This window comes from Dipodomys merriami, unplaced genomic scaffold (assembly GCF_024711535.1).
Source record: "Dipodomys merriami isolate MVZ:Mamm:240054 unplaced genomic scaffold, mDipMer1.0.p SCAF_45, whole genome shotgun sequence".
In the NCBI taxonomy this organism is placed as follows: domain Eukaryota; kingdom Metazoa; phylum Chordata; class Mammalia; order Rodentia; family Heteromyidae; genus Dipodomys; species Dipodomys merriami.
The window spans coordinates 11,632,881-11,654,151 of record NW_027206013.1 but is presented as its reverse complement, the minus strand read 5'-3'; the positions used below and the strand labels follow the sequence as shown (position 1 = coordinate 11,654,151).

Here is a 21,271-nt window from a genome sequence, read left to right as displayed (position 1 = left end):
GTTGATTCTTTGTGTTTTTCTTGAGAAATTAACATTAATGGTATTCCTGTTTCTTCAGTGAAGGTCTACGCTGCTGTGTCAATGTTTCAGGTCCAGTATGGCCCACAGATTACTGTTCATAACAGGCTCCAGCTTTCTTGACTTGGGCTATCTGAGACTAAGGAAGTCAGGTCAGGGCCTGTAACAGTGGAGTTACTTGTGAAGGTGAGGTATCTGACCAACTGGATGGCAAGTCCCCAAATGATGAACAAAATGGCCATAGTTTATAGCTGTGAGTCTCTGTACAAGTGCTTTCCCTAAGTCTCAGCTTTTTCCTGCCCCAGTCCACCAGCAATGGTGAGGAATCCTCCTGGAGTGAGATAAACAAGTTCTTAGCCATGGGGTAAAATTTATCTCTCAGTCACCTAATGGTTGACACAGACTAAGAAACTTTTGGAGAAATGAAGGCAGTGAGACACATTTTTGCTTTTAACATGGGCTTTTGTTTCTGAAATTAAAACTCCTGTAGACTTAGAAATTAGAAAAAACCATTAAAACGGAAATGACCATAATGCAGCATCAAAATAGAAAACTTTTATTTTTTATTTTTTTGGGTCCGGTCGTGGGGCCTGAACTCTGGGCCTGGGTGCTGTCCCTCAACTCTTCAGCTCAAGGCTAGCGCTCTACCACTTGAGCCACAGCACCACTTCCAGCTTTTTTCTTTTTTGCTTATGTGGTGCTGAGGAATCGAACCCAGGGCCTCAGGCATGCAAGGCAAACACTCTACCACTGAGCCACCTTCCCAGCCCAAAATAGAAAACTTTTAAAACAAGTGAAGCAATTAGTCCTTTTCTGCAGATGAAGTCAAAATACAATGAAAACAATCAATTTCTCAGAAGCAAATTGAAAATACTCCTTTTGAGAGGATTGTGCCCATGAAAGAAGATACTAGTAGCTAGTCTTTTGAGACTTAACAGTAGTGTGTAATTGTTTGAGCTTTGGAGTTACAGTTAAGGGTTTTTTGTTTTTGGTGGTACCGAGGCTGAACTCAAGGCCTCATGCTTTTGCAAGGCAGGTGTCCCCTCCCCCTCCCCTTTTTTTTTGCTTTATTTTGTGTTTTTGCCTAGGCTGACTTAGACCATGACCCTCCAATTTATGCCTCCATTGTTACAATGAAGTTTCTTGTGTGCCAGTCCTGGAGCTTGAACTCAGAGCCTGGGTGCCGTCCCTGGTCTTTTTTTTTTTTTTTTTTTTAATTTTATTTTATTTGAGAACATACTGTACAGAGGGGCTACAATTACATGGGCAGGATAATGCATACATTTCTTACCAAGCATTGCAGCCTCCTCCTTTGTTTACCCTTCACCTCCCTTCCCAGCCTCCCCCCTCCCCCCATCCCTGGTCATTTTTGCTTAAGGATAGAGTTCTTACCACTTGAGCTACAGCTCCACTTTCAGCTTTTTGATTGGATATGAGTCTCATGGACTTTTCTGCTCAGGATGGCAATTCTCAGATCTCAGGCTCCTGAGTATCTAGGATTACAGGTGTAAGCCACCAGCACCTGGCTTAAAATGACAGGTTTGTGCCACCATGTTCAACTTTCCAACTTCTTGAGGTGGGGGTCTCACTAACATTTTGCTTTGGCTGGCCTGGAACCTGAGTCTTCCTGATAAAAAAAAGTGTGAGCCTTGCTGGGAATGTGGCTTAGTGTTACAATACTTGCCTAGCATTCATGAAGCCCTGGCTTTGATTCCTCAGTACCACATAAAAAGAAAAAGCTGGAAGTGGTTGTGGCTCAAGTGGTAAAGTGCCCTAATCACCTTGACCACCTTATCATGAAGTTCCATAATTCAATTCTAACCTTGAACAAAGGAGCTCAGGGACGGTGCATAGGCCCTGAGTTCAAGTCCCTGTACTGGCAAAAAATAAGCACTAAATAAAAGTATGAGCCACTGTTTTGGGGTCTGGGTGCTGTGTCTTAACTTTTTTGCTCAAATCTGGTGCTCTACCACTTGAGCCACGGCTCTACATCTAGGTTTTGTTGGTTAAATTGGAGTTTCACAGACTTCTGCTGGGGCTGGCTTTGAACCATGACCCTCAGATCTCAACATCCTCTACATCTTCAGATTATGGGTATGAGCCACCAGTGCCAGAGTTTCTCATTTTTGAGACAAGACATAGCTATGTTGCTCAAGTTACTGTTTTTTGTTTTTTTGGGGTCCAGTAGTGGGGCCTGAACTCTGGGCCTGGGCGCTGTCCCTCAGCTCTTCAGCTCAAGGCTAGCGCTCTACCACTTGAGCCACAGCGCCACTTCCAGTTTTTTCTGCTTATGTGGTGCTGAGGAATTGAACACAGGGCCTCATGCATGCAAGGCAAGTGCTCTACCACTGAACCACCTTCCCAGCCCCCGGCTTTTTTCTTTTTGCTTATGTGGTGCTGAGGAATCGAACCCAGGGCCTCATGCATGCAAGGCAAGCGCTCTACCACTGAGCCACCTTCCCAGCCCCTCAAGTTACTGCTTTTTTTTTTTTTTTCTTTTTGCTTATGTGGTGCTGAGGAATCAAACCCAGGGCCTCAAGCATGCAAGGCAAGCGCTCTACCACTGAGCCACCTTCCCAGCCCCAAGTTACTGCTTTTTAAAACAAGGCCCAAGAAATTCTCAGCCTTAGCTTCCTGAATAGCTGGGACTGCAGCCATCTGTGTACTCCTAAATACTGCTACTTCAAAGAGCTATTATGGGTACTGTGTCTTCACCCTCTCAGTTGAAAATTGAAAGCATTAGCCAGGTGCTGGTGGCTCATACCTATAACTAGCTACTCGGGAGGCTGATACATGAGAATTGAGGTTCAAAGGCAGCACAGGTAGTAGAAAAGTCTGAAGACCCTGTCTCCAATGAACAAATCGCAGTTTTTGCTAACAATTAGTAAAAAGCTGGAAGTGGAGGTATAGCTCAAATGGTAAAGTACCAGCCTTGAGCAAAATAAAGCAAAGTGAGAATGTGAAGCCCTGAGTTCAAGTCCAGTACCAGCACACAAGCAAAAAAACCGTACTAAGCATATTTCCTACAACTTTTCCCAAAAGTTTTGTTGAGTGGTGAACTTCTATAATAGCATATACTGTTTTTGTATCAGGGACACCTAGTATGAGTTATAATGAAAGAACATGGTTGGCTTATAGTTTATTTTCAGAGCTTAATGAGACAGTCTGTAGTAAGGTTTAAGAGAATACAAGTATTTCTTAGTACATCCTTAAGATAGGCAGTTTGTAGATATTACATGACATTCTATAAAGTATGTAAATGCTCACTTGATTCTAACATTGTTTTGGTACCAGAACATAAATTTTAGAGAATTCATATAGACTTATTATGGAAAACAAAAACATTTAGAAATATTTTTTTTTGCTTTTTCAGTACTGAAGATTGAACCAAAAGCCTTGAGCTTGCTAGGCAAATTCTCTTACTATTTGTGTCCCCCAATCCTTGTTTTCTGAGATAGGTCTAGCTAACTTTGCCAAGGTTGGCCTTAAATTCTTGATCTTCTTGCCTCTTTCTCCTGAGTACATGGGATCACAGGTGTGTGTCACCACCAGGTTTCCAACTGCTACTCTGTACTACTTAGATAAATCTTCACCTTTTAAGTTATAAAAGATAAAGCTCTCTGCAGTGTATGTGTGAGACATGGGGTAACAAGGTACTAGATGTACCATAAAGTGCACTGGGTTACAGGGGCAAATGATAAAAACTAAATGTTAGAATTTATTTCATCTTGATGAGTATAGACATAGGGTAGGCTAGACAAACAAAAATAAACCAAAGCACCCATCTCTCACATTTAAGCAGATGCGTTTTTCCTGTTTATAATGCAGTTTGACTTAATTCAGATGGAAGCCATTAGCAGCGAATCTTTGTAATTTAGGTTCTTCTGGAGCCATTCCATGTATTATATTCAATTATTTGCTGTGAACTGAGACAGTATTCATTTCAGTGGTCTTGCAGCATTCACATCTGAAATCAGACAGCTCTTGCTAAGCTGTTAAAAGCTGTCTTCCTCTTTGTTAACCCAAGCCATCAGCAATCTTAAATGTCATATAGAAGTAAATCCAAGTATTGATCAAAACTTGCTTGGATCCCTTTTTAGAGCATTAGCTCCCTGAGGAAACAAAAAGGTCCTGACTACTTTCATGAACAAGGACCCCCATACTGTGTATGTAATGTCCTTTGCAGCAGAAATCAAAAGGTCAAGGAGCCCCGATCACCTTGACTAGCTTATCATGATTTAGGCAGAAGGTATATTTGAAGTTGATTCCAGACCATATATTGCAACCATATCCCAAGAAATTGTTCACTTTAGCACAGTGAATTCCTGTGAGATGCCAAAGCAAGTGAGAAATCATCTCAAAGCAGCATCTTTACACATGGGAGGAAGAGGCAACTTCCTCCCAAACTCATTAAATAGTAATGACTTCATAGCCTTAAGCTGACAAATTCCAAAGTCCTCTCAATTTCCTGATATGAGGAATCCATTTTCAAGGTGACAAGCAAGGTCAAGAAGAATTTTCAGGCTTTTCTTTGCCATGGCCCATGAACTCCAATCCTTCAATAGGAATCTCTTTCTCCTTTATTGCTTTCTGATGAGAGAAGAAACATTTTTATTAAAGTCTATAAGAAGCTTGAGATCCAAACTTTCTAAATGAAATGTAATTACACAGAAGTAAATCAGATGGCAACAGACACTTTTCAGGAGCAAACTGAGTGTTGGACTAGAAATCGAAAAAGGGTTTCTACATTCTCACTCATCCCTCCCAACTCAACCTCCCCTTTTTCTTTTGTTAATTTTGTAGGCTACACATTAAATTCTTAACCATCCTTATTGAGAAAAAATAAAAATTAAAGGGGTTTCTGTAAGTCCCCCTACCCCCCATTAAATTCAGGGCAGGGCATTGGTGGCTCATGCCTGTAATACTAGCTACTCAGGAGGCTAAGATCTGAGAATGCGGTTCAAAGCCAACTTGGGAGGAAGTGAAAACTTACCTCCTTTTAACCACTAGAAAACGAAGTGGCTCTGTAGCTCAAAATGGCATGGCGTATCCTTGAGCAGGGACGGCGTCCGAGTTCTGAGTTCATGCCCCAAACGAACAAAACAAAACCACCACTACCCACCGAATCCACAGTAATAATGACAAGTGTGCCATCGACAATAAAGTCAACCGCACCCGATTCTAGTGAACTTGAAAAAAATCACTTCCTATCTTTGGGTGTTAGTTTCGCAAGTAAAAAAAAAAAAACTAGTTACGATGACTATTTTGTATAGTACCAAATAAATGAGCCAAAGGTTGTTCCTGTGCCCCAAACAAGCTAAGGTCCTCCAGACACCGGTGGCTCACCGCCTCACTACGCAAAAAAACAAGCCGCGCGCTTCCGACCTCCAACTAACCAGCAAAAAGCCGGAAGTGGAGGCGCTAGGCGTGCGCGAAGAAGCGAGCAACAGCTCGAGGACGGGAGCTAACGCCGCACACAGGCACACAAGCGCGTCAAGTTGGACAAACAGAAAACCAGGCCGGCCTGGAAAGCCTCGCGGGTGATGGCAAGGAGGAAAGGGCCGCAGCCTCGCCGCGGCGGCTCCGGCCTCCGTCCGTCGGACTCCGGCGTGGGTGGGGCCTTGGGGAGGACGGGAAGGCTCGCGTCGCCGCTCACCTGAACACACTGCTGGTAACGCTTGAAGAGATCGGTGCACGGGTCCCCGGAACCGTCCCCCTTGAGGAACTTCTCGGCAAACCAGCGGTTGAAGCACTGGTCGTATTCGCGCTTCATGTCGGTGCAAGCCTCCCCGACGCTGTTCATGGCGATGGCGGCAGCGGCGGCGGCGGCGGCGCGTTCTGATGACATCACTCGGGCGCGCGTGTCCCGGCGTGACGCCAGGACGTACTACGGCGGCTGGAAAGAAATGTGGGCGCTAGTTATGTGGCGGGGCCTTCGTGCGATTCCGAGCGGGCGGCGGCTCTTCACCTCGCGGGAGGCTCCTCAGGTAAGGGCGGAGGCGTGCAGCTGGGCGGTGCCCCGGCCGGGAGGCCGAGCCGGCCCCGCCCGGGACCCATGCCGCCCGCCTTGTCCGCAGGGGGGTCGGGTCACAGCCGAGGTGATCGAGCACCTGGAACGACTGGCGCTGGTGGACTTCGGCAGCCGCGAGGCCGTGGAGCGGCTGGAGAAAGCCATCGCCTTCGCCGACCGGCTTCGCGGGGTCGACACCGACGGGGTGGAGCCCATGGAGTCGGTACTGGAGGACAGGTAAACTCGGGCGGCGGACCCCGAAAGCTTCACCGAGGTGCTTTTGCAGACGGTTGAGGTGACCTATTACCAAGTGTCCTATTACACAAGAGGTAAAAGCTTCATTTAGCAAGATCCCGAGTTTGCCCTGTCACCATGCCTGTCTTCACTCTTCCCGTTGTTCATTAGGGGTCCTGCCACTCCCTCTTTAAAATCCTCGAATTTCTCGGTGTAAGAAGGAAGAAATCCCAACTGCTTGTTAAGTCATCGCTTTGGGAACCCTACTTCACACATAGTGAGGTGGCTCCAGCTTGTAATCCCAGCTACTCAAGAAATGAAGGCCAGAGAAGCGCAGTTCGAGGTCAACTGGGGCAAAGTTAGTAAGCTCCACCCCCAAAATATAAAGGCTAGGGTCTTGGTTAAAATGGTCGAGCATTTTCCTAGCAGGCGAGGATCTGTTCAATTCCCAATACCAAAAGCCAAGTTTGTTCGCTCTCTAGTTGTCATTTTCTGTAGGGCTATGCACTTGCTTGTAGGCAAGCCCTCTTCCACTGAGCTAAGTCCCCATCTCGTTCCCTCTAGGATCTCTGCACTTGCCAGCTATTTAGTTTTGTTTTGTTCCTTGGATAGAATACCTCCAAGTTGTTGCCTGGTATTCTCCCTCTTGGCACTTGAATTTCTTTGGAGCGGATTCTGCCTTTCCAGTCACTATCGATTTAGTTTTTCTGATATTTGTAGTCTTGTTTACAGTGTATGCACACTTTATTACCTGCTTCAAAAATTTTAAGTGTATTTTTTTCTGGGGCTCAAATTCAGAACCTCACACTTTCTGAGCTGGTTCCCCCCCGCCATGGTATAGCTTCTAAGATACATCTTGCTCAATGGCAGATGGTTGTATCGCTTTTTACCTAGGTGGCTGTAGTGAAAGATGCGTCCCTCTTAAGGTTACCAGAAAGGAGTTAGGTCCCAATATGACCTATTAGGAGCCAATATACTTAAGCAAGTCACTCTTTAGTTTCTTCCATCTCTTCACAGGCCAATACCTATATGGGTGCTGGGTTAGGTTCCTTTGTTATGTCATTGCCAGGCTTTGTTACATTTTGCCTATGTAATTATGAACGTGTCTTTTTTAAAAAAACTGGTCATGGGGCTTGAACTGGGCGCTGTCCCTAAGCTCTTCAGTTTAAGGGGAATGCTCTACCTCTTGAGCCACATTACCATTTCCTGTTTTCTAGTGGTTAATTGGAGGTCAGAGTCTCACAGATTCCTGCCTGGGCTGGCTTTGAACCAGGATTCTCAATAGGTAGGAATACAGGCATGAGTCACCAGCTCCTGGCATGAGCATGTCTTACAATTGCCTTTTTATCTTTTCTCACTAAAAGTAATCTGCCCATAGTAGTCATCTAGTCAGGCATTTTGCCACTTGAACCACTCACACACCTCTAGTCTTTTTTGCACTTTTTTGGTCAGTCGTGGGGTTTGAACTCTGGGCCTGGGTGATGTTCCTCAGCTCTTCAGCTCAGGGTAGCACTCTATGCCCTTGAGCCATAGTACCACTTCTGGTTTTCTGGTAGTTTATTGGAGATAAGAGTCTCACAGACTTTCTTGCCTGGGCTGGCTTTGAACGTCGATCCTCAAATCTCAGCCTCCTGAGTAGCTAGGATTACAGGTGTGAGCCACCAGCACCCAGCATTCTTTCTTTCTTGATGCCCTTCCTGTAGTCTTACTCTCTGAGAAGGTAACCTCGAGCTTCTGGGTTTTGTAGATGTCTATACTTGAGATCAGACAATGTAGCGGAAGGCAACTGTGCTGAAGAACTACTACAAAACTCCCAACGTGTCGTGGAGGAGTATTTTGTGGCCCCCCCAGGTATGTGTTGTCCAGAGTGGCTTAACAGAATACTCAGAATAGTCTCACAGACTTAAGAAACGAGGTGGAAATTCTAAGGTCAAAACTACATATAAATGGCAGCATTAAGATGATAGCAGAAGCGAAGCGCTGGTGATCACACCTGTAATCCTAGCTACTCAGGAGGCTGAGATCTGAGGATTGCTCTTCAAAGCCAGCCCTGGCAGGAAAGTCTGTGAAATTCTTTGTTTTGTTTTTCTGTCAGTCATGGAACCTGAACACTGGGCCTGGGCACTGTCCCTCAGCTCTTCAGCTCAAGGCTAGTGCTCTACCACTTAAGCCACAACGCCACTTCCAGCTTTTTCTGCTTATGTGGTGCTGAGGAACCGAACCCAGGGCCTCATGCATGCAAGGTAAGCGCTCTACCACTGAGCCACCTTCCCAGCCCCAGTCTGTGAGATTCTTATCTCCAATTAAACAGAAAACCAGAAATGGAGGAGGAGGCAACAATGCTTGATAAGAAATGTACTCATTGCCTTGCCCATGTAATTGTAACCCCTCTGTACGGTATTTTCACAATTAAAAAAAAAAAGAAAACCAGAAATGGCGCTGTGGCTCAAGTGGTAGAGTACTAGCCATGAGCTGAAGAGCCCAGGGACAGTGCCCAGGCCCAGAGTTCAAGCCTCACTACCAACTAAACAAAAAACAGGACTGGGAATGTGGCTTAGTGGTACAGTGCTTGCCTAGCATGCATGAAGCCCTGGGTTGGATTCCTCAGTAGCATATAAACAGAAAAAGCGGGAAGTGGTGCTGTGGCTCAAGTAGTAGAGTGTTAGCCTTGAGCACAGAGAGATTCAGGGACAGTGCCCAGGCCCTGAGGTCAAGCCCCAGGACTGGCAAAAAAAAAAAAAAAAAAAGATAGCAGATAGCTGGAAGTGTGGTTCAATTGTTAGAGCACTTGCTTAGCAAGTGCAAAGCCCTGAGCTCATACTGAGCACTATAAGAAAGAAAATAAAAGGTGACAGCAGGGCTCAGGTGCTACACTTTTTTAGGCAAATTTGGAGCTCTGAAGGAGTTGACATTCACTGTTCTTTCAGTGCCAGTCAAGAACATGAGCTTATTTTATTAATAGAGAATTTTAATTTATTTATTTTTGTCAGTCATCATGGGCCTGAGCTCTGGGCCTGGGCGCTGTCCCTCAGCTCTTCAGCTCAAGGCTAGAGCTCTGCCACTTGAGCCACAACACCACTTTTGGCTTTTTCTGCTTATATGGTGCTGAGGAATCGAACCAGGGCCTCAAAATGCAAGGCAAGCACTCTACCGCTAAGCCACCTTCCCAGCCCCTGTTGCCACTTTTTAATGTACTTTTAACAAATTACATATTACACAGGTCAAATAAAAAATACTTGGCAAAATAGTCTAGCCATGGTTTGCAATCTCTGATGGGGGCCTGCATCTCCAATGTTAATTTAAAAAGCAGGATATATACTCAGGAGGCTGAGATTTGAGGGTAATCATCAAAGCCAGCCCTGACAGGAAAATCCATGAAACTCATCTCCAATTAACCACCAGAAAATGGGAAGTGGTGCTGTGGCTCAAGGTGGTAGACCAATACCCTTGAGCAAAAAAGCTCAGGGACAGGGCCCAGGCTCTGAGTTCAAGCTCCAGGTTGGGCAAAAAGAAAAGATAGCAAGCTCTCATTTAAGAAAGGATGGGAAAACAGCCAACAAACTTGTGAGCTAAACTTTTAAAAACCACATGCCTCTGATTTATTGAGGCAAAGTAGAAAGAAGACTGTGATCTTGCCATCTCAGAAGGAGATGTTGCTATTTCCCAAACAGAACCAAATGTCACAGGCTTTGCTTCACGCTTTGCTTCTTGGGACAAACTGAGTTCCAATCTTCCATTTCTAGTTGCATACTAATGACTAATTCACTTGCACCTACCATTTATTGAAAAGAGTAGATTAATTTGGCTTCACCTAACAGCTGTGATTCTAAGTGCCATACATATTTCTATTTTGGGTTTTTTTTTTGGGGGGGGGGTCGGTCATGGGGCTTTAACTTGGCTGGGCACTGTCCCTCAGCTCTTCAGCTCAAGGCTAGCTGCTCTTCCATTTGAGCCACAGCACCACTTCCAGCTTTTTCTATTTATGTGGTGCTGAGAAATCAAACCCAGGGTCTCATGCATGCAAGGCAAGCACTCTACCACTGAGCTTTCCCAGTCCCTCTATTGTTTCTCATGAAAATGAAGCCATCACTTAGCAGAGTGAGTTGGAACTGCAGCCTCAACTCTTAACATTCTTCCTTATTGTTTCCAAACAGGTAATATCTCTTTGCCAAAGCTGGGCGAACAAGAGCCCTTCTCTCATGGCTGATAGCTAGCTATTCTGGGAAGGGGGTACGCTGTGAATACATGGAAGCACAATGGTGGCACTGTTATTGTGAACCTTAATGTTCTATCACGTGAAAAAGTGGATGTTTAAGCAACTCTTAGTAACTGACTCTTCTCAGGAAGATTTGAACAATATCCAAGTAAACAAGGCAATGAGTTCCTGATGCTAATGGAAAAGGGAATATCAACTTCCAAGGAAATGGATCAAGTATTTACAGACCTATTCAGTATGGAAGTTACCCTCTTTCATCTTCCTGTAAAAGAATTATGTCTAACAAACTGTGTATACTGGAACTTTTTTATATACCTGGTTATCAGAGTATCTGATTACCAAGTGATAATCTTGGAGTTGTCATTTTTGTTTTCTTTGTATTATCTTTACCAGACACACTGAGTTGTCATTTTTGTTTGCTTTGTATTTTTACCAGACACACTGAATTTTTTCCTGGATACCTACTTATTCTGAGCAGAGGACTTTCTAGAAAGTCCTGGAGCGTGCTGAGTAAGCTGTCTTAAGAATTCCTAAGCTAGCCGGGCGCTGGTGGCTCACGCCTGTAATCCTAGCTACTCAGGAGGCTGAGATCTGAGGATCGCGGTTCAAAGCCAGCCCGGGCAGGAGAGACCGTGAGACTCCTATCTCCAATAAACCACCAGAAAACCGGAAGTGGCGCTGTAGCTCAAGTGGTAGAGCGCTCGCCTTGAGCTGAAGAGCTGAGGGACAGCGCCCAGGCCCAGAGTTCAAGCCCCACGACCAACAAAAAAAAAAAAAGAATTCCTAAGCTAAGCCAGGAGCCAGTGACTTACACCTGTAATCCTAGCTACTCAGGAGGCTGAGATTTGAGGATCGAGGTTCAAAGCCAGCCCCGGGCAAGAAAGTCCTTGAGACTCTTATTTCCAGTTAACCACCAGAAAACCAAGTGGCACTGTGGCTCAAGTGGTAGAGTGCTTGCCTTGAGCTGAAGAGCTCAGGAACAGTGCCCAGGCCCAAAGTTCAAGTCCCACAACCAACAAAAGAAAAAAATTCCTAAGTTTGGGGCTGGGCAGGTGGCTCAGTGGTAGAGTGCTTGCCTTGCATGCATGAGGCCCTGTGTTCAATTCCTCAGCACCACATAAGCAAAAAAGCTGGAAGTGGCGCTGTGGCTCAAGTGGTATAGAGTGCTAACCTTGAGCTGAAGAGCTAAGGGACAGTGCCCAGGCCCAGAGTTCAGGCCCCAACACCAGAAAAAAAAAATTCCTAACCTAAAGTAGTCCTGGGCCTGGGGGCTGGGAAGGTGGCTCAGTGGTAGAGTGCTTGCCTTGGATACATGAGGCCCTGGATTCGATTCCTCCGCACCACATAAGCAAAAAGAAAAAAGCCGGAAGTGGCGTTATGGCCCAAGTGGTAGAGCGCTAGCCTTGAGTTGAAGAGCTAAGGAACAGCGCTCAGGCCCAGAGTTTAGGCCCCACAACCGGACCCCCCCCCCCCCCGAAAAAAAAAATAGTACTGGGCCTGTTTTCATTCTTTCTATTCCTCCTTTATCTGTAGTACTTCTTAGTTTAATCTACAAGGTCATCTTATAATTCTGAGCTTGCCCAGTTGAAGTATTCAAGCCACCAGCAAAACAAACATCATTACTGCAAGTAAAGTTATCTATCCCACCTTTCCTACAAACTGGGTAGCAGTTATTACAACTCAGTGATTGCATTTTTTTAGCCTCTACTGCTACTATACTGTGTGTACAATCAAGGACAACCACACTTATCAATTACTAAACATTTAAAATATATTTCTAAACAAAATGGGCCAACTCAGTCACAGTAACTGCTGATATTCAGAGCAAAACAGCCCACAAAGACACAGCACTGATTTCCCATAATTGGGTAAAAAATATACAACTTGTTTCTGAACCACAACCACTTGTGCAGGTTAAACGTTTTGCTGCTAACATGGCCCTGGTAGAAATTATGTCATTTTTCTTTTTTTTTTTTTTTTTCCTTAAAAAAGTTTCTTAAAAATTTCCTAGACACTAAAATTATCAATCTGGAATGTAGATCCTGAGGACAAAGTAGCTCAGGTCATCTAAAAAAAAAAAAAAAGAAATTTCCCATCACTTGTCTCAATAGGGTCTGAAAGGAGAAAAGTAGTGTGGAGAGCCCCTGCTTTGGTATGGAGAGTCACGGCCCCTTGACCCAGACCGAGAACGTGAGTAGCCATAGCTTGTGCTTCTCTCAGGATAAACTCTGATGTAGGAGGTTTCACCCTGAAATTCAAAGACAAAGAAAAAATAAGTACCAGAATAATAAGCAAATCCTTTACCTAACCTGGCTGCCTAACAATAGTTGTTTTTGTTTGTCCTGGGGCTTGAACTCAGGGCTTGGACACTGTCCCTGAGCTTCTTTTGCTCAAGACTACCTGTACTACAGCACCACTTCTGGCTTTTTCTCTTATGTGGTGTACTGAGGAATCAAATCCAAGTCTTCATTCATGCTAGGCAAGCAGTCTACGACTAAGCCACATTCCCAATAGTTAAGTTTTGAGCACTTAATCTACATGACACTGTTCCTTCATCAAATTAAAGAAGGAGGTATTCTTATCACATATCCAAAAAGAAGAAAATTGGCCCAAGTGATGGTGCCTCACACTTATCATCTTAGCTACTCAGGAGGCTAAGATCTGAGAATCAAGGCAGCCAGGACAGAAAAATCCAGGAGACTTGTTATTTCCAATTAACTGGCAAAAAGATGGAAGTAGAGCTCTGGCTCAAGAAGGTGAATAACAACAACAACAAAAAGCAAACAAAAAAAAGGGCCAAACAAGCAAGGCACTGGGTTCAATCCCTACCACCAACCCCCCCCCCAAAAATAAACCCACAAAGTACTGACCCTACCTCATGAGAGCGGAATTTGGTGTCATCCAGTTTGCGCAAGGCATATTCCATGTCTTCTTTTCTGAGATATTCAACCATCCCCATTCCGTCCTTCTGAACATCTGCATAGCAGACATCCCCAGCTTCTCTCATGTGATCTTTCAGGTCCTGCCAGCTGCCTGATGGAGGAAGTCCTAGGCATAGAGAACATAAGAGCCTAATTTCTTTAGCCATGTTAACTGTCCTGTTAAGATTCAGTAATACCTATGGTCTTTCCCCTATAAATAATTTAATCCCCATGAGTCCCCAAATCACAACTCTACATGGGACAGAAAATGAAGAGAAAAACACTAAAGTACATGGTGAAGCTGGTCTTTAACTTTTAGAGACCAAAGTCTCAACAGAGCATCCCATTGCAGGTTTTAGTACCTTTAAGAATTCACAGCCTTTCTTTGTTCTTCAATTTTTCCCATTATGAAATTTATCAGTACCAATTATTTCTTGCCTGATCAAGTTTCCCAGGACATAGGAATTCTCAAACAAGTGAAATAAAGTTTAGCTGAAGGTAGCAAATCAACAACAAATACCTACAGTTTGTTTTCCTACAGAAATGAATACTGACAAACCAAAGTACCTCTTAAAGAAATCACCAACATTCTTCACTATAGTTGGGGGTGGGTGGGGGGAGTAATAACTCAGATGCTAAAACTAGTTGGGAGTCATACAACCCTACCTGATGTCATGAAAGGGAAATGTGCTCCTGCTCTCAAAGGCTGTGTTTACCGCTCACAGCTCAGGACTGCAGCCATTTCCTAATAGTTTTCTAAGCAGGATTTCAGAGCAGCATGGAGAGAAAAAAAGATAATGTATGACATCTTGAAGGAGGGAATAGAGCTCTAGGGTTAAAAACTTCACAAAGGGGCACAAGAGAGGCAGATATTGAGTATCACTCTTAAGAACATGGGATTCTGCTGTGGTTCAGACATTCACAATCCTAAAAAAGTGCAAAGCTCAAACATTTCTACCAGTGTCCAGTACTCCCCTGCAACATGCAGAAGGCCCTAGGTATTTTTACCACTTTAGAAATGTTTCAAAGATATATAAACAGCTGAGTTTAGCATTTTATCATTTATAAATACTAGACAGATATGCACTATTAATTTCCATTACAGTCTCCAAGATTACAAGTTGTGGGGTTTCCGTTAGCTAGTTGTTGTTTTGTTTTAATATACATTCAAAAATCTGGCCTTTTTAGGCAAGTTGTTAGAATCTGGCTCCTGTAATATCTTTTTTTTTTTTTTTTTTTTGGTCCATGGGGGCCTGAACTCAGGCCTGGGCACTGTCCTTGAGCTCTTCAGATCAAGGCTAGTGCTCTACCTCCACTTCTGGCTTTTTCTGCTTATGTGGTGCTGAGGAATTGAACCCAGGGCCTCATGCATGCAAGGCAAGCACTCTACCACTGAGCCACCTTCCCAGCCCCCTGTAGTATCTTTTAATTAAACAGAAATCAAGGTACATTCCAAAAGAAAATAGAATTGTAGCTCTAAGAGTTTTGCCATCATCTTTCATTCTCCACAATAAGGAACCCCTTTCCAAGCATGTTTATGTTCTACCAAGGCTGATCTATAGTGCAGTTTAAATAACAGGGTACCTACCTCACTGACAAGCCAATGCAGGGCTTTAGACTATCACTGTTCATGCATAGGCTATTGAAAAGAAAGCCCATGTGTCTTGTGCACAGAATTAACAGTTGACATTACTCATCATTAGACTGTGCTAAGCAGTTTACATGCATGATCTCAGTGACAAAGGAACATACCTGAAACAAGAACTCGGAAGTCAGATCTTCTTGTAGGAGGCCCACTCCTTGCGCCTCGGGTCCACCCACCCCGACCTCCATAAGTCCTGGGAAACTCCACACGAAGCCGGCACTGGCCATAATCATATCCATTCCTTCCATAAATTGCATCCTCAGCATCTCTGCAAAGAAAAATTTGGAGTCAGAGGTGCCCAGGAGTCTGAATGGCTTTCTAATGAAAGGGACAAATGATTCAGAGGGGAAACTGACAAGGAAAACAGAACAAAGTAGGATATGTATATACTTTCGCTTTAAAGATCTTTCACGGCACTGAATTAATCTTCACAACTGTCAGACATAAAACTCTATAAAACTGTAATAGGGTAGACAGATTACAAATAAAAGGATTGATTTAGAAAAACAAAAAAATCCTGTTGAGAGATTTTGCCACTAAGTTTCTCGAACCTTGGTGAGTAGTTTCTCAAAATGTATATACATTAGGCTTCAATAATAAAGGCCTCATAAAACCTATGAAAAGACCCATTTTAAATAGGTTCAGGGGGATGGGAAGGTGGCTCAGTGGTAGAGTGCTTGCCTTGCATGCCTGAGGCCCTGGGTTTGATTCCTCAACACCACATAAGCAAAAAGAAAAAAGCCGGAAGTGGTGCTGTGGCTCAAGTGGTAGAGCGCTAGCCTTGAGCTGAAATGCTGAGGGACAGTGCCCAGGCCCAGAGTTCAGGCCCCATGACCGGACCCCCCCCCCCCCAAAAAAAAATAGGTCAGGGGGCTGGGAAGGTGGCTCATTGGTAGAGTGCTTGCCTTGCATGCATGAGGCCCTGGGTTCAATTCCTCAGCACCACATAAGCAGAAAAACCCAGAAGTGGCACTGTGGCCTACGTGGTAAAGAGCTATTCTTGAGCTGAAGAGCTGAGGACAGCGCCCAGGCCCAGAATTCAGGCCCCATAACTGACCAAAAGAAAAAAAAAATTGGTTCGGGGCCTGGGAATGTGGCTTAGTGCTACAGTGCTTGCCTAACATGCATGAAGCCCTGGGTTTGATTCCTCAGTACCACATATAAGAAAAAAACTGGAAGTACATTGTGGCTCAAGTGGTAGAGTGCTACCTTTGAGCAAAAGAAGCTCAGGGACAATGCCTAGGCTCTAGGTTCAAGCCCAGAACTGGGGGGGGGGGGGGGGTGGGGGTAGGGGGACGGGAAACTAAACCAGCACTAGTAGCTGATGTCTGTAATCCTAGAGGCTGAGATAAGCTGGGCGCTGGTGACTCACGCCTGTAATCCTAGCTACTCAAGAGGCTGAGATCTGAGGATCTCGGTTCAAAGCCAGCCTGGGCAGGAAAGACTGTGAGACTCCTATCTCCAATAAACCACCAGAAAACCCGAAGTGGCACTGTAGCTCAAGTGGTAGAGCGTTCACTTTGAGCTGAAGAGCGCAGGAACAGTGCCCAGCCCAGAGTTCAAGCCCCAGGATGGACAAAAAAAAAAAGAGGCTTAGATTTTTTTTTTTTTTTGATTGGTCGTGGGGCCTGTACTCTGGGCCTGGGCGCTGTCCCTCAGCTCTTCAGCTGTAGACTAGCACTCTACCACTTGAGCCTCAGCCCCACTTCCTGCTTTTACTGCTTATGTGGTGCTGAGGAATCAAAAGGAGGGCCTCATGCATGCAAGGCAAGCACTCTACCACTGAGCCATCTTCCCAGTGCCACAAGAGGCTGAGATTTGAAAGACTGCTTTGAAACCAACCAGGGCAGAAAAGGTCTGCAGGACCCTATCACCAGTTAGCCAGCAAAATACTCAAATAGCAGGATCACACATGAGCAAGAAAGCTATACATGAGAACATGAGGGCCTGAGTTCAAAAGCCCTAGTATTACCACTAAAAAGGAAAGAAAAGTGAGAGGAATGCAATACAAATGCTATGGGGGTTTTTTTGGAGGGGGGAAGGCGGTTTTTGGGTTTTTTTTGTGGCGCTGGTGCTGAAATTATAGAGGTGTTGCAATGGACAAATCCAGTTGCATTTTTTTGGGGGGGGGGAGGAGTAGTCATGGGGCTCTAACTCTGGGCCTGAGCGCTGTCCCTGAGCTCTTTAGCACCAGACAAGCACTCTGCCATTTGAGCCACAGCACCACTTCTGGACTGCTGCTGGTTAACTGGACTTTCCTGCCCGGGCTGGCTTTGAACTGTGATCCTCAGATCTCAGCCTCCTGAGTAGTTAGGATTACAGGTGTGAGCCACCAATACCAAGCTGCAACTGCTTTTTTTTTTTCTTCTTTTTTTTTCTTTTTGTGACAGTTCTGGGGCTTGAACTCAGGTGCTGACACGGCTTTTTTGCTCAATGCTAGAACACTTACCATTTGAGCCACAGTTCCACTTCCAGCTTTTTGGTAGTTAATTGAAAATACTCTACTAGGTGCCAGTGGGTCACACCTCAAGTGGCTAACTATTCAAGAGGCTGACATCTGGGAATCAAGGTTCAAAGCTAGCCTGAGCAGGAAAATCTGTGAGACTCTCACCTCCAGTTAAGAGGCAAAAAAAGAATCCTGCCTATGCCCAGCAAAACCAAAACCTTTTTTTTTTTTTGGTCAGATGCGGGGCTTGAACTCTGGGCCTGGGTGCTGTCCCTGAGCCTCTTTGTGCTCAAGGCTGGTTATCTACCACTTGAGTCACAGCACCACTTCTTGTTTTTGACTGGATAATTGGATAATTGGATTTGTCTGCCTGGGCTGACTTCAAATCACCATCCTCAGATCTCAGCCTGCTAAATAGCTAGGATTACAAGCATGAGCCACTGAGGCACAGCAAAACCAAAACCTTTTAACTTTTTTTCTTTCCAAAAAATTTTCCTTATCATTTTAGGAAAAACATGAATAACAAATCAATTTAAGTCTTTTTTGGAAATGATTTCTACTAAAGATTCATAATCAGCATAGTCCTTCAGTGACTACGTGAGTTCACCTAGACAGTCTCTTTGCATAAAACCTCCCGATCATGCAGTGATTTGTTTATTCTATGACCTTGTTCTGTGGAAAATTGTATGCTATTTTCTCTGACCTTCCTTTAGTTCCAGCCTGGACTTTCCTAGCACTGTATCTTTTACTTGTTTCTTCCTCCAGATACACACTGTTCAGCTTTGCACGCAGCTTTTTCATAGCTGTTCCGCTGTTTTGTAGTTGTGATCTCTCTTGCTGGCACTCAGAAAACAATACCTGTTAGAAGATGAACTATCCGGACAGCACTGTCTGTGGTTGGCCCCCAGCTCCACTGGCTCATGTAGTGTCAATTCTCAAATCTTTTGAATTAGATAAATTTCAGTAGGTTGGGACAAGATTACCACTGTCGTGGTGCGAGTATGGATGCAGCCTTGCTTCTTGGTCTTTGGCACTCGCTGTACTCTGTGCACCCCTCCTTCATATTTCATGTCTTTATAGGCATCTAATCCCCCAGTGCTGGCAGATGCATGTCTAAGGCCACCTATTTCACTTGGAAAGTATTCCAGGATTTCAAAATGCCATCTTTTAAATGAAGCATATTACTGATATGTATCAATTATCTGTGAAGTAAACAACATTGCCTCCTGACCCCCAATTCCTGCAGGATCAAATCATTTTCATCTGTTTCTTCTGGTGCTTCAACTGACATTTCTTTTTGACACAAAACAACTTTACTTTCTGTAAGTTTCCGTAAATCTTCATTCTCATTGCAGTAGGGCCTTGGCCTCTGGCAGTTCCTACTCTCCCTCTCTCTGGAGCCAGGCCGTAGCCACCAACTTGGGACTCTGGCCCTGTAACTGGGCTTCTGGGCGATCCAGTAAGGTCCTCAAGGGCCCACGGCTGCCAACAGCTCCTCCAGTGGTGGACCACCAAGCCTGAGGGCCTGTAGGGCTGGGTCTGGAGCCCGAGCATGGTGGGCCGGCAGACAACAGGAAGGCTCTACGGATGCTGACCTAAATGTAACTTTTTACACAATTTGGATAACTGTCTTGTCAAAATCCACCCTGGCAAAATTTTATCAAAAGGTAAAAACTTTTTTTTTCCCCCAATGGGCTGAGAATTGGACCTAAAAAGCCTCGAGTGCTAAGAAAATGCTTTTTACAATTACTTCTTAAGTTCAATTTTTCTCAAGTTCAATTTTTCTTAGACGTTTTAGTTAAAAATGGCCTTGCCAAGCCAGGCCCTGGTGGCTCATGCCTGTAATCCTGGCTATTAAGGAGGCTGAGATCTGAGGATTGTGGGTTCAAACCCAGCCCGGGCAGGAAAGTCTGTGATCTCTCCAGTAAACCACCAGAAAACCAGAAGTGGCACTGTGGCTCAAGTGGTAGAGCACTAGCCTTGAACTGAAGAGCTGAGAGATGGCGCTCAGGCCCAGAATTCAAGCCCCACGACCGACCCCCCCCCCCAAAAAAAGCCTTGCACCTTCTATAGACAAGCAGAGCTGAAGGTACCATTCAGTGCCAGAGCCACTCACATATAGCCTGTCAAACATACCCACAATTCTAGTACTGGGGGGGGGGGGGTTTCCTAAGGTAAAAGGATCTCTAGTTTGAGTCCAGCCTGGGCTACATGGGGAGACCCCCCCGCCAAAGAAAAGCATGTCCAGGGCACCCCAAGCCAACAGATTATATGCCTGGAGCAGAAGTACTAGCACTTAAACTTGGACTTTGAATACAAAGGGCTTAGTGGCTTTCTGTCAAGTGTTTATTCAAACTTATACATCTCTAACTTGAATAATATGCCTACCTCCCAAAGTTACTGTAAGGACTAAATGAGATACTAATGTGAGAATGCGTTGTTGAAAGCTTCACACACTGATATCAGAATAGGGCTTTTCTGTTATGGTAGGGCTGAATGAGAATGTAACAGATCAAAGAGTAACTATGTATTTTTAGAGCAGAACAGGGGGGGGGGTTTCAAATCTTATCTCCTTCGCTGAATAGCCAGCCTCTTTTCTCAACAACTCCCCAGATTTCCTCCTCATCTGGAAAACAGGACTGCCTCATGGTGGCTAAAAGTGCTAAACGTACAGCGTGTGCCACTTGACAGAACACAGCGATGTTCAAAGTAAGGAGCAGAGAGAGAGAGGCGCAGGCGTCCATCATTTAGGGGTGTAAAGCATGCCTAGTTCTGTTTGTGGGGTGAAGAACAGCTGTGCGTCCTGAGCCATCAAAGCCTTGGGGTGCTTCCCGCCGCCCGGCAGGACCCCGAGGGCACCGCTGGCCGCCCGCACACGACGCGGACAAAGCGGGGAGCAGGGCAGGGTGCAGCCTCTAAGCGGACTCCTCGCCCTCGCCGAGCCGCCGAGCCCCGGAGCGCTTCGGGCGCGCGGCCCGCCGGGTTTCCACATCACCGACTCCTCGCGGCCGGGACTAAGACCCCCCACAACCGGTCGGATTGGCAAGACCCACCCCCGGGCACTTTAGAAGGTTCCCCCATTCCATTAGAAGGCCCGGGCCCGGCGCGCGCGGTGGGGGATACGCTCCACCCTAGGAACCCCTTCGGGGCGCCCCCCATCCCCGCCGTCTGCTCTCCGCTAACGGCGACTTCGGGCCCAGGGCAAAGGGGCGGGAGGGGAGCGCGGCCGCGAGCCAGACAACGCGCGGGGCCCCCGGAGCCCAGATACGGACTCTCGGGTCAAAACTCGCGAGGAACCGGCCGGGGGGCGCGAGTCTCACCGCGGGTCCTCGAAGCGCACGAAGGCGAAGGGCACCAGGCCGTGCCGGTTCTTGAGCTCGATCTCGCGGATGCGGCCGTACTTGTAGAACAGGTCCTCCAGGTCCTTCTCCCGCACGTCGGTGGGCAGGTTCCCCACGTAGATGCGCCCGTCGCCCTCGCCGCCTCGCTCGTCCGCCCAGCCCGACATCCGCACCGGCCGACGCCGCGGGCCCGCCGCAGCCCACGTCGCCTCAGCCGCCGCCGCCACAGGCGCCGCCTCTGCCACTGGCGCCCCCGCAGCGTCCCCGCGGGCTCCGCGGCGCTCAGCCGCGCAGCATTGTGGGAACGCCGAGCGGAAGCGCGCAGGGGGTCCACGCGCGCCGCCGAGGGAATCCTCTTAAAGGGGACGCGCAAGCGACGACTGCGCGTGCGCGCGATCCGGCGCGCCCCCTCCCCAACTCCCCCGGCACTGAGGGAGCCC

The 21,271-nt window shown here is 46.1% G+C and overlaps 2 protein-coding genes and 1 pseudogene across 3 annotated transcripts; 1 reads left to right on the top strand and 2 right to left on the bottom strand.

Moving 5' to 3' along the window:
* The first annotated feature begins 5,406 nt into the window (after positions 1–5,406).
* LOC138808466 (glutamyl-tRNA(Gln) amidotransferase subunit C, mitochondrial-like) lies at positions 5,407–12,151 on the top strand. 2 transcript variants are annotated; one of them, XR_011366466.1, is made up of 5 exons: positions 5,407–6,005; positions 6,096–6,265; positions 8,010–8,113; positions 8,358–8,505; positions 10,417–12,151. XR_011366466.1 is itself a non-coding variant. In XM_069994724.1 (4 exons), exons 1-4 carry the CDS (start codon positions 5,790–5,792, stop codon positions 10,467–10,469), a joined length of 543 nt encoding a protein of 180 aa, XP_069850825.1. In that variant the 5' UTR covers positions 5,429–5,789; the 3' UTR covers positions 10,470–12,151. The 2 variants fall into 2 exon arrangements, 1 of the variants encoding a protein (XP_069850825.1); XM_069994724.1 differs by lacking the exon at positions 8,358–8,505 and having other exon boundaries at positions 5,429–6,005.
* Positions 12,152–12,231: 80 nt separating this feature from the next.
* LOC138808465 (serine/arginine-rich splicing factor 9) lies at positions 12,232–21,122 on the bottom strand. Its single transcript, XM_069994723.1, has 4 exons — positions 20,811–21,122; positions 15,152–15,312; positions 13,354–13,526; positions 12,232–12,726 (listed from the first exon to the last, which is right to left on the bottom strand). Exons 1-4 carry the CDS (start codon positions 20,996–20,998, stop codon positions 12,583–12,585), a joined length of 666 nt encoding a protein of 221 aa, XP_069850824.1. The 5' UTR covers positions 20,999–21,122; the 3' UTR covers positions 12,232–12,582.
* On the bottom strand, positions 17,969–20,571 carry LOC138808239 (peptide chain release factor 1-like, mitochondrial pseudogene; annotated as a pseudogene).
* Positions 21,123–21,271: the final 149 nt, after the last annotated feature.